This window comes from Stegastes partitus, unplaced genomic scaffold (assembly GCF_000690725.1).
Source record: "Stegastes partitus isolate 25-593 unplaced genomic scaffold, Stegastes_partitus-1.0.2 Scaffold5, whole genome shotgun sequence".
Classification (NCBI taxonomy): domain Eukaryota; kingdom Metazoa; phylum Chordata; class Actinopteri; family Pomacentridae; genus Stegastes; species Stegastes partitus.
In genome coordinates, this window is record NW_007577736.1 from 2019392 (window position 1) to 2033023 (window position 13632).

General features: G+C 41.5%; 2 protein-coding genes across 4 annotated transcripts in view; both read right to left on the reverse strand.

Moving 5' to 3' along the window:
- Nucleotides 1-13632, reverse strand: part of LOC103356200 (adenosine receptor A1-like) — a 711380-nt gene that overhangs the window by 629403 nt on the left and 68345 nt on the right. The window lies entirely within an intron of this gene.
- The window catches only part of slc12a5a (solute carrier family 12 member 5a), a 163200-nt gene that overhangs the window by 93950 nt on the left and 55618 nt on the right, over nt 1-13632 (reverse strand). For 2 of the 3 annotated variants that reach the window (XM_008280008.1, XM_008280001.1), the window contains exon 1: nt 3044-3098. The exons of the other annotated variant lie outside the window; for it this stretch is intronic. In XM_008280008.1, the coding sequence (XP_008278230.1) occupies nt 3044-3098 (55 nt within the window). Of the gene's footprint in view, nt 1-3043; nt 3099-13632 lie in introns of those variants that run through there. 3 annotated transcript variants of the gene reach the window in all.

Here is a 13632-nt window from a genome sequence, read left to right on the forward strand (position 1 = left end):
CTTGAATACATAAATGGAAAAATTGCAGACAGTAACAAACATTTGGTGAAGTAGCATGAAATCACTTTTTCTCGCTAACAAGAATCTAGGCAACTGAACAGCAACAGCTCCTCTTAATAGTGCACCATAAACAATGAGCAAACGTTGTTTACACTAGCTTATCATTGTAATGATGACAGAATCGAAGCGTTACATGATGCAGTGGGTGTAGGATCTTTGTCACAATACTGAAAATATGTAAAATGACTCATGTTAATGTGAGCTAAAACACCTAAAACACAACATACCACTGCAGCATTCTACACCTTCCAGAAAGGTAATGAACAGCTCTTCATTCCCTATCCATCTCTCTGCATCACTTCATTTTCCAGACAGTCACAGCTTACCTTCTTGCACTTCAAACACAAGTAACACTCTGTCACTAAACCATTTCTGTGCTGCTAATGGAAAACTTCACCTTCCCTTATGTGCATTCCACCTCCTTCCACCTCTCCACTGTTCCAAAAAGAAAAATCTTCACATAATTAGCAATATGGCAGGAGAGCAATACGACAGCTTATGAATATGTAAACAAGTGATTCAACATGTATCCACTTCTTTTAGCTTCCTTACAACCTTTTGTAATTCCCTGATAGTTATTCCTTTCATCTTTTTGTGCTTATAAGGTGAGCAGTGGGCAGAAAAAAAATCCACCCCTACAAACATAAACACACCTCCACCCTGATGCTGTATGTAAGTCTACCAGGCTGTAACCCAGCCTTGTAATGAAGGCTGTAAATCAGCACCTTGGACAGCACTACACAGCCCTGAGAGAGGGGGGAAGCCGCTTTCAGCACCGGGGGCAGCGGACAGCGACAGCCTCTGACATTCCTACTGTAAAAAGGCGAAAAGCCCCCCCTATCTGAAGCTGCCCTGCATATTACTGATGACTAAACAGAGTTATTCAGGTTGTTGCACAGCTAGCTTAGCAGAGCTGTGATTCAGATGAAAGGGACGGAGGGCTTGGATAAGTGTGTGTGTGTGTGTGTGTGTGTGTATGTGTGTATGTGCGTATGTGTGTATGTGTGTGTGAATGAGGTCCTATCCTTGGAGATGCTGCTACTGCAGAGTGACAAAAGGAGAGGGATAAGGAGAGAGTGACAGGGAGAGAAACAGAGAGCGAGATTAAGAGATGCGTTGAGAGGAGGTGGTGGGGGACACTTATCCACCTCTCCATGAGTCCCAACACGGCTCTGTGCACATTACATGTATAGGGCTATGTCTGCGCAATACGCCAGAACAAATAAAAAGGGACAGCCTGACAAATTAAGAGTCTGAAATCTATATATAGCTGGAGAAGCAATGAGTTACAACCACACACACACACACACACACTTCTCAGCACATTTGCATGTACTCAGAATGAACATGTGTGTCAGCTTCAAAACACCACTCAGCACACACATGGATGCATACACATATATGTAAATCAGCCGGTAAATCCATCAGTGCAGAAAGATAGAAGCACACAGTGGCAGCAATGCTCAAGTAATCATATCAGCTTAACCCTCCTGCATACCTTGTTACTTGGCTTTATGTCACGCTTGGTAACCTGCCCTTGATGGTTCTAATTTGTGGCACTTATAAGCAGGGTCATGCTTCAAACCAGCCACCAACCTCTTACAACTGCTGCCCGTGCTTCTCAGCGCACCATTGTAATCTCCCCCCCACCCTTAAAAAAAAAAGAGATGCCCGCATTAAGTTAAATATTCATGTTCCCAGCACTGGTCTATTTTTATCATTAAGCCCTCACAGGTAGGAGAAGCAGCATAGTGACTGTTCTCTCATCCGCAACCTGTCTCTCCAGTGCATCCCTTAGAGCCCAGGACTGACAACAACAGGGAGATTTGTGCATAATGCAGAATGGGAGAGATGAAAGAGTGAGAATACAGCTGAGACAAATATAGAGAGCAAAAGGGGGGAAAAAGAGGGCAGTGAAGGAGGGAGTTTAAGAGAGAGATGTGCGCAGAGCTACAACAATCTTTAACATATAGCAGACAGAGTGTAGAGGTGCTGCTGGTCTGCAGCTTCTGCAACTGCAGAATTACCCTGACTTTGAATGAGTCAATGGATGTGGAAATTGCAGCAGAATCAAAGTTATCAGGGGCTTAAACTGCATTAATGATTTAATACAGTTCCAAAATGTGCGGTGCTTGTCACTGGCACTTAGAAGAACAGGTTCAATTTTTGCCAGGGCCTGAGAATGTATGTGCTCTCTGGTGAACAGCCAGTCTAAGAGCACTCACAACACAGCTCTCTGCACAAATCAGCAACCTACAGGTTCTCTCCTGAAATCCTGCAGAGACTGAGGACCGGGCTGATCAAAGGGGATTGGATGGAAGGCTGATTTTGACAGCTGGGGGCGATGGGATTAGCAGCAATGGTGGCTTGGTATCTGTAATTGTGAGTGACTGTGTGTGTGTGTGTGTGTGTGTGTACATGCCCATACCGCCTGTCCAACGAGGTGCCATATGTGGTGGGAATATTTACGTTGCCATGGAGGATGGATGAACTACTGGATGGCTGCACCACAAAACGTTCGATACTTTTTGGGCATTTGTGAACATTTATGTATCTGCGTGTGTGTGTGTGCGTGTATGTATTAGTGAAAGTGTGTGCATCTGCCGGACAAAGCTGTAATGCCCTTATGCTCGCCATCCATCGTATGGAATGAGCCCATTACTATTCCTGTCACAACAGCCTTGCAGTAAGAGCAGCAGCAGAGGAGGCAAGCAGGCCGACCACCGTACAACGCTGTAACACACACAAGCGCTCGCACACACACACACACACCACTGCTGCTCACTCCAATCAGGTTGCGTGTGTGTAAACCTAAATCGTGCATGTTTTTGTGAAGCATTCCTGTGCTACATACATTTCACTCTCCCTCTGCGCGGTTGCACGAGCGCACAGTACAGTATCTTGCATCGCCATGTGAACGTCCCTATTTATTGCATATCTGCTCATGTGTTTGTGTGGCTGCATGACACATCCCATCACTCACCCTGGCTTTGCGCTCCCCCGTCCCCCTCCTCTGTGTCGGTCAGGTTGTTAAGCATCCCGGCTCCTCTACGTTACTCTTCTTCTGCTGCGGAGCGATGTCACCGATCGAGCTCTCGGCGGCTCTCCCCTGCGCTCCACGCACTGTGATACAGCCACAGAAATTGCGGGGAAGCAGCGTAGAAAATATGCCAGCCGGATCCTCCTCACTCCTCTTCGCCTCCTTGCTGCCTGTAGGACGCACGAAGAGAGGCAGCAGAAGAGAGAGAAGGATTTTTTTTCCCCCTTCGTAGATCCTCCTCTTGACGTCTCTTCTCCGCTGGCTTGTAAGCGTGACTCTCTCGCTCTCTCTCTGTTGCTCCCTCTCTCTCTCTCTCTTCCTCTCTCTGTTGCTCTTTCTCTCTCTCTCCAGGAGGAGGAGGGAAGAGGGAAGCTGCAGGAGTTTGGTGGATGATGGAACGCCTCAAAGCTGCACACTCGCTCTCCCTCCTTCCTTCTTTCCTTCTCTCTCTCTTTTTTTTTCTGCCTTTGCCACTCCTGATCTCAATCTCACCCACTGCAAAAAAAAAAAGCTCATTCTCCCTTGTTCAGATGATGTTGCTCAGTCATTGTAGCTGCCAAACTGATTGCATATTCAAGCAGTAGCAGTAGTGTGATTTCTTCTGTATCTGTCCCCCCCCTCCGCCACACACACACACACACACACACACACACATCTCTCATCGCGCCTGGCAGACAGAAAGGTGATTGGGGAAGCAGAATTGATGCTGTTAGAAGAGCGAGCACACGGTAGCCTCACTGCTCTGATGTTCTCCGTCCAGAGAGGTGCATTATGCATCGGCTTCCGCTCCTGTCGGCTTTGTAATAAGCCGCTGTGCTCGCTCCCTACTTTAATGTCAGATGCAAATACAACCTCTGTTTACTTCAAGGGATGAACAAGCCCTATCAACATCATCTGTATGCAGTTATGATAAACATGGAGAGCTCACACACACACACCTACACACACAAAGACTCACTGTCTCAGAAATAACGTGCACCTGCAACTGGTTGGGTTTTTTACGCACACAAATGCATGCACAAGCCTGGCTATTGCTCTACGCGTGCATGCAGTTAACACAACAAAGTGCAGGTCTTTATCTTTTTGGTCTTCCTTGTAATTCGTCTGTACAGTGTGGAGATGTTTGGTTCCAGCTGAGAGGACCTGCATGCTGTATGGCAGCAGCACAGCACTGAAGCCTCACTGTCAATTAGAACAGTCTCATTTTGATCCATGCAGATTCATTTTGATCTGGTACACTGTGTACTGTGAGCAGAAATGTGTGTAGCATGAAGACACCGTGTGTGTGTGTGTTCCAGTGGTTGTGATTCCAAGCCAGAGATATGAAAGCAATTAATCTTGGTTTTAGTCATGCTAGCATTGATGCACAGAGTAGATTTCAACAAAAAGAGAGGGAGGGGAAATATAACTGCACACTCGGCTCGGTGAATAAATTTATTACCAATGTCACCAACAAAACTGGTTTTGTCAAGGTACAATTATCTTGACAAAGAACCAATACCTTGAAGCTTGGCAATAAATTTCTTCACTCAGCTGCATGTACAGATACATTTATCTCTCTCTGTTCATTAGTACTCCCATCACAGCCAGCAGTTTGTTTGTGACAACAAAAGACCTTCTGAAATTAAATTTGAATATTCACGGAAAAGGAGCCTTTGCACGAGAAGAAACACTCAGTAGGTTCAGTTGTGTCCTGAATGACCTGTTTATCCTTGCTTCATGTAGATCATACTAGATCTAAGCAGCAGTATACTGAAAATAATAAGATATCATGCCAATGCATATTTCACTAATCATATATGATTAGTCAAATATGCATTGCCATGATATCTTATTATTTTCTGTTTTAACCAGGGATCAGGTTTTTGTCGGGGGTTTTTTGAAGCCCAACTCAAGGCATTGATTTAACCTGTAAAAACTCATCTCTGTGTACCAAAGGTACATATTTAGATTGTTTTCCCATAAAAAATAATCTCTTCCTGCCTTAAAATGACTTTGATGCAACTGCACACCATTGTTCCTTTTACAACAGACAGTCTTTGGAGTCTCTGTCTCTTTCTCCACACACCCCTTTGCCACTTGCACTTGCAGCTTGAGCACACCAGCTCACCTATAATTCTGCTCAACCAATGTAAAACTACCCAATGCTACACAACTGCAATTTGCAATAATGGAGCAATTCAGCCTTACACATTTAAACCCAAGACATATTGTTAAGAGGAATAATGGTACAGAGAGCCCTACCACGCTAGTTGATGGGATTCATTTCTCAGGTTTGTCACGTGTGAAACCCCCTTCTGAATCGGTTTTTCAAACTGTCATGACACTGACACTTGACTGCTTATTTTGCTCATGATACACATTGTACCATATAGAAACATCCTGTGGATATGTTAACAAGGTAAAAAACGTGATTTTCATCAGAGGGGGTTGTTAAGGCTGTGGAGGTAAACCAGACACATTCATTATTAACAACTCAAAGGGATAATCCATGTTTACTGCCAAGGTGCCTCCACTACATGTGTGTGCCTCACACACTGAACTCTGATGTTACTGTACCCACAATCCTGGTAAAACACTTATGCATTTCTACTGTGAAACATCAGCTGCTAAAGAGAGATGTAACACTGATCTATACTCCTGCAGACATCACTGCAACAGCCACTGCTATCCCTTACTCAACAGTGACTGGTCATTACTGCTGTCATTTGGATTGATTAAAGGCTAGTAAATGGTTAATTTTGTGTGGTGGTAACCAAACACATGTTCAGCTACACTATGGACAGCAATCCAGTGTAACATGTACTCAGCTATGAGATGTTGTATAATTTGTTGTGTTTTAGGTATTTATATAAAGACCCATATAGAAGCTTATATACAAAACTATCAAAAGCTTTCATCACAAAGCTTTGTGTTATGTGGCACTGCTCTATGCAACTAAAAAAACACATTTTTAAATGGGGATAGTAAAGAATAACGTGAAGTCATTTGTACCATCTCGTTTTGATAAACCTGATTTAGGTCCCCATTTTGAACCTTAACTTTTTCCACTGGGGGCACTTGGGATCTTACGGATATTTTAATTGCTAAAGTGGTTGGTTCGTAGTCAGTACTAAGTTCAGATATGGATTTCTGCAAGTAATTAATGTATTTCTTCACATATTTTTGTTGACAATAATGTTGTTGTACCTATAATTTTGATGCAGCACATTAAAAAAAGAACACTGGGGTATTTTAGGCAGTTGACATCAGTTAACTGTATCTTATAGTATGGTAGGTATGCACTGACAATAGACACTTCATTAATAGCAAATAAAAACAGTTGGATATAATGTTTGATAGCTTCACTAACATGCATCAGATGCAAACATTCATGAAAGCGCATAATTAAAATGCAAAATTTGCTCCCATTAATAAATTAGAAGTGTGACTTCCCTCTGGATCATAAACAATCCATTGGACATTGATAATGTCTCTCCCCGTTTCTCCGCGCAGGTCTCCTAAGGCGCGCTAGTCTGCGGCCACTTGGGCCTTTCGTCACCCCTGTTTGCATTCACAGACCTCTCCTGGTCAGGCTTTAGCTGGTGGGGATTGCAGGTTGCCCTTCTGAGACAGACATCGCAGTCTAAAATTATCCACAACCTCAACCTAAGCAACGTACTCCCAGCGGTCCTGCTCAGAGAGCTAATGGACTTAATATCCCCATACAGTGATACCTGGTTTAGACCTTAACCTCAGCACAGGGCAGCAGCCTCGCTCTGCTTGCCCTCCATCCAGCTTTCACTTTCTGTCTTTCTTTAATGCATATCAAGGTAATATCATTCTGTTATCCATATTTATTTGTGTTGCTTAGAAATGTATCCTGATCAAAAGGCTAATGTGGTAAAAGTTAAAGTAAGATGGTTATATTTAAATGAAACCTTTTTTTTTTTTTTTTTTAAATTGGTCTAATTAAAAATAGTCCACAAAAAAATATCAATAACTGCTTATACTGACTAAAATGAATCATTCATTGTAATACATTTTCCAGCTGTATCACCCAACCCTATTACACAGTGCCACTAATCTGTGTTAAACTGAATAAATGATGAACAAAGCAGTTTATCTGACAGGAACCGAGTTAAGACAGACAACTAAAGTCGTCGTGCTACATTCACACGAGACACACTCAACTCTACAACATGTATCCAGTGCACCCTTTTTGACATCAGGTGATCTGTTTAAGCTGTCAATGTTCACTTCCCTCCACTGGTCTGCCTAAGCTGCCTAAACTACAACACTGCATCACTGCTGCAGCTGTTTCCATATGGCATTTCATCAGCCCACATCCACTCCTACATCATCACATTTCCCCCCAAAAGGGATGGAAATGAGGTTATCTTCACTACTAAACTCATTTTTAAGGTATAAATATCAAAGCTGAGACATCACACATTAATTGTACAATCTCTGAAGTCACTATCGTGATTCCATGTGAGTTGGCTGCCTGAAGCGAAAACCTATTTTACACCAAACCGGCTGACACTAGCTAACAGACTGCCAAATCTCTGCAATATTTTCGATTAAGCAAGAAACAGGGTAGGCAATGAATCAGCTGTATATTTGAGTAATTCCTTGTTTTACATTGTTGAGCAATGTAACATCTTGTTTGACAAAAACAGTTGAAAATGTGATACAAAGGAGCTGTATTTCAAGAGATGGTGAATTAATATGCATTTTATGAATCAATAGGTCAAAAAGCATTGGATAGAAAATCAATTAGACAAGGCTTCTGCATGACACAAGTATAACTTAGTACCTTCTCTGCTGATTTACTCATGGTTCAATTATAAATGTAAATATTTATTATTTACATAAGCTAGAACAGAACATATACAATCCATAACATCACCAGTTGTTGAGATAATCTCTGTGCACTTTGACCTTAAAAAATGTCATGTAGTCAAGTTTTGTTTATAGTCAGCACACAACCAATAGTTTGGAGATGGAGGAAGGACGAGATAGAGATGAAAGGTGAGAGAGAGGCAGCTTTGGGGGTTGTATGTGGTTAATTCATCACCTAATCAGAACAAGAGATAGATGAGAACATGTATGTGTCAGGCAGCTGATGGAAAAGAAAAGCATTTACATCGGGATGTCTCATAACCACTTTGAGGGAGAGATCCATTGCATTCATCTGCCGGTCAACAAAATGCTCACACTAGTCTGCTGAATGTTTAAATAGGGGCCTGCCATTTACCTGTAACACAATCATCAGGTTTCACTGTTAAAAACATCAAGTCAGTACAAAACATTATGTCACCTGCAAGATTAAATATCAAATAGAGAAAGAGTCAAGCTCAAAATGCATTTGATGTGACATCCAGCTCGTAAATTTTGCAACATTTATGTCCAAATTTATGCTGGATGGCAACAATACATCGCTCTTCAAGGCAATTACAGGTAGGAATGTACCAGGAAAATGGCAGACAAGCACTGAGTGCACTGGAGCAGAGGGACCTGCTGGCACAGCAGCTGCTTTTCCAATACAGAGTATGAGCAAACAGAAGGTTCAGTTACAATTTCAAAATCAAAGAAAATTCACAGGTAACAGAACATGAAGTTACAAAAGAAAACACCTATAAAAGCTGATTTCAAATGCATTCTTTGAAAATAAAACTAATGTCACAAAAATTTGGTGAAAACGTCATTCCAAGCTACAGTATTTTGAGTTAAAACTTCAATGCTCAGTGCACTTCAAAATTAGTTGTCCAGCCGTGGATTTAAAAAGAGCACAGTTGTAATTGAGAAGATTGTTGGTGAACATGGTTGGATTAAAGAGTGCCTCATGTAAAATCAAATTGCACTTTATTATCCAAAGAAGGAAATTCAGTGAAAGCGCTTTTGTATCACAGAGGGATGCAAGAAAGGTTTAGTTCACTCACAACTCGAAGGTATTTGGAAACAAACGAAAGTCTTTAATTCACTTTAGCTTTTACCTCTAATGTTGATCAATTTAAGAAGTCAGAAAGCGTAATTAATGCAATCCAGATTTTCTGTGGGTACTATTCTGTGCATGTACTGCTGACTCACTCAGGCTTCTTATTTCTTAAGCAGCATGGCTTGCTGACAACTTAACAGTATCTTGTCTACAAACAGGGTCCTTTTATTGGATTAGCACAAACCCTTACAACAATCAGACACTGCCAAAAAAGAACTCTCTGGGTACTGTATGGGAGGTAGAATCAGTAGAAAAACTCAAACAATAGCATGTAATACTGCAACAGTGTTACTTCTCCTGGTTGCATGAGAGTGAGATAATGTAAAAACACATGAACGAGAGCCTCAGGGTGTTGCAGTCAGCATGCAAAGCTGTCAAAAATAAATGAGTAAGACTGTGTGGCTTGTACAAGAATGTGGGTTTTGTAGTGATCTGTAGTAAGTAAGGAGAGAGAAGCTGACAAATAAGAGGCTAAATGCCGAGGTGAGAGTCACACATTTTCCTGAGGTTGTACTTATTATCTGTGCCTGATTACATGCGTGCCAGCCGGCATTCATGTGCGACTATACTTGTGTGCATATGCAATTTCATTTGTATGCCACGTCTTTCTCTGAGGAGTCCTCCTACCAATTAATCACCTTTGAGAGAACCATTTTCAAAAGGACGTTTGAAACAGAAAGGCTAAATTTACATTTTCAAGGGTTCTATTGCAGGCTCATTTAAATGTCATGAACTTCGAGCCATGCTCCAGACAGGAGCCAGGATGGGACAATCTTTGCTGGGTAATGTTTTACTAAATAGATCCTTGCTCAGGTCCACTCTGCTCGAGAGCTTCCTAATGAAGCACAGAAACTCACACACTCCAAATACATGTAATGACGACAATCCACAGTGAAATGAAATTCAATTATGTTTCTGAGCAAGGCTTGTGACCTACACTGACCTTGTGTCATCACAATGATCAGACAGGGAAAGGACAGGAGGAAGCAAGTAAGGGGGGAAAGGAGGGTGCTGGCCTTTAAGAAATACAATAAGTATATGCACGTGAGCTAAGTCATAAGTGGAAGAGAAAAGGAATTCATGTATGATAATTGTTCAAACTGAAAGATCTAATCAACTTAGTCAAGCAATGAGCAGGAATTTGTGTGTTCTAGTGCAAAGGCATAGCATCTAAGATGAAGCTGAAAGAGATGATACTATTTATCAAATCCTACACCATAAAATAAAAAACACTCAATCTTCTAGGATTGGGTTTGGATTTTATAGATATGGATCATGCTTATGGATTCTGGTTCTTATCAAATTCTCAGTATATTATAAAGAGGGAACACCAGTATTGTACTGTTACTGTATGTTGAATACAAAGCAGCTCCTGGTAAGACCAACTTATTGACTTACTGTGAGTTAGATCAGGAGACTGATATCCCTCTTCTGTCTGTATGGTTAATATGAAGCTACAGCTATATTCAAGCTATGTGCAAAAACTGACCTGGTGCAATCCAAAAGCAACAAAATCCACCAATCATCTTTTCAAAACTTCACCAGCAATAAAATCTTTTTTAATTATTTATATATTTTTTGACATTTGTATGCCTTTATTTGACCAAGACAGTAGAGAGACATGGGAATGACAGGTAGCAAAATGGTCTAGCTAGGTGGGAATCAAACTGAAAACTCAAGGTGTATGTCGTCTGCACCCTAATCACGTAACTATCAGGTCACACCACTCCTAATATAATCCTACTAGTTTAAACTGTTCCTTTTTTTTTTTTTTGGTATTTTGTATTTCATTGAGAGAGTATAAGGCAGGATGACATGTGGCAATGTGATATGAACTAGAATCAATCCAGGCAACTGAATCACAATCAGAAAGTAGATTTTCACATACAAGGAACTTGACTTGGTGTTCAGTGCATAACAGTAAACAGTAACAGATGGAAACACAGAATTACAGAACAAAACAAGACAAAACAGAGCGCATCGATACACCGAGGCAGCCATCTTGGATGCGTCAGACACTACAGTCCTTTTACACATGTGACCTGCTCATCCAGGTGAACTGTAGCAGTGCCCCTCAATTGTTTAATTTGTGCAAAAACTGACAAATTGGCAACCTTCTGAAGTTACCACTGATGGCTTTAGTGGCTCAAAACAAAGTTTTGCATTATTACATTAGACGGAGCAACTCTTCCTTTGCATCAACATGTTTTGAACAAGGATTTCTTTTAACACTATATGCAGAATAACAATACATTTTTCTTACTATTGTATGTTGTATAAGAAGAGCCTCAGCATGTTTTTGGACTGTGGGCGGAAGCCGGAGAACCCAGAGAGAACCCCCGCTGCATGGGGAGAACATTCAAACTCCACGCAGAAAGACACCGGGCATCCTAACCAGGATGTGAACCGGGGATCTTCTAGCTGTGAGGTGACGGTGCTAACCACTGATCCACCCTGCAGCCCCTCTTAAGAATATGTGTGTCTTAAAATTCCTCTCTTTAAGCCACTAATATTGCATTGTATTGTATTGTATTGTATTGCATTGTATTGTATTGTATTGTATTGTATTACAGATCTTGCGCTCTTTTTCCATTATTTTTTTGGCAGAAAAGTGCATTTTTGGCATGGTCTGTGGCACGCGATGAATGCACAAGTCGTAATGCCCCCTCAAGGCCACCATACTAAAGTCCCCTGACAGCACATCCCTATTCCTGAGTGTTTACACCAAAACCTTAAACTGCTAGACATTTCTTAATGCATGATGGTACGCTGCTCAAGTCGATTTGGTTGTCATAGAATGAGTTAAAGCAAGAGGACAACCAGTTTCAACCTGCAGTATCAGTAGCAACTCCTCGTCTAGTGTCTTGTGGTGTCTTGGACTCCTGCCAGATCATTATGGTGTGTCTGAGCACCTCCAGACGTTGACAAGGGCATGCAGCATTTTACAGCATCTGGCAGCTAAAAAACAAAAGCTCTGAACATGGGCTAAAACTTCAATCAGAAACATAACAAAAGGCACAAAGACAGAACCAACCAAGGAGATTCTCAGGAAGCCTGAAACATGCTTCTTTGCAGCTGCTTTCCAAATGTACGTCTCCAAGAGGCATCAAAAGTTTTCAAATGAAACAGCATCCATAATATTCTCTTTGAATTCCTTCAGTGTCTGAAATTAAAAAATATTTTGAGTGAGAAAAGGAAATTAAATAATGCAATACACAGACTTTCTTTATCTCTCGAAAATCTTGGCCAAAACGGCTCCATCTGCATTAGTGCTCAACACATCAAAGCCACAATTTTGATCCGTAAAAATTCAGATTTTCACAACAGGTTGGTCTTTGCTTCACACAAACAGCATTCGGTTGATTTGGATATTTTTCGAGTCATATAGAAAATCAGCCAAAGTCAAATCTTTACTGAATGATGACTGCACTAAATCTAACTGAAGTCACATTGTGATAAATAATGCATTAAGGTTTTCTGTCTGATCCATTTTGGGATGAAATATGCAAACATTAAAATGACTCCCATAAATATAACGTAGGACTGATGTGTGCAGAATGTTATTGCCGACCAACGTGAAACAATGACAGAATGCAGTTTGTTTGGACAATACTTGAGCACCTCCGATGATGAGGTTCAGCTAGATTAGATTTCCCGTGTGTCTTATTCTCTCTCTCTCAACTGTAAATCTGATCAGACCCTGTTCAAAGAGCTGCTTAACACATCCTCCTACAGCAAGCCTGAGGACAAACACAAACATACTTGTATGCACAAACACGACAGGATAGTTATCAGTTTAGTATCAAATTGCTGCTGAAGAAAATCACATGGTACCTATATGAATTTAGTCTTGGCCTCCTGATAATTTTCAGAAAGCTGTGGACAATCATGATTCAAGAGAGGTGGGGTAAATTCCATTCACTGCTGTCCATCAGTTTACCTGATGCTGCCCAATTGAATCACAAGTTTACACCCACTGCGTAAATTCCCTTTATTGAATCGACCCCCTTTTCTTGAAATTCGTCCTTCACAAACAAATCTAATCATGGCTCTGTCCCTTGCGAAAGGCGGATTCTGCAAAATGAAAAAATGACTCTGGTTGTCATTATCGAATATGAGCGGGAAAACATAAAAGCGAAGGGCAGAAATCAATTCAACGCAATTACCTAAAGCTTACCCTCTCCCACTCCTCCTCCCCGTCCTTGTTAGCTCAAGTTGATGGGATATCGTCATATAGCTTAACAGCATAATGTGTTGCTGGGAGTAGAGAGTCTACATGTGTACGGTGTCAGAAACTTGTTAAAGGTTGAAAGCTGCAGGGCTTGCAGAACCTCTTTGCCCTCACAGGGGCTGTCAAGTAATTAATCTGAGAATAGCCGGGGCGGTCCTGAGGAGTGAGCCCCCGCATCTGACAGGGCTTTGATTGTGAGACAGACATCTGAAGATATAAAGGGAGATTCTTGTAGCCTCGGCAGGATGGAGGAGGAGTTCAAAGCGGTCCGGTGATGTTCCGACACCGCAGAGCAGGGCTTTTGTTTGCTCTAAACATGTT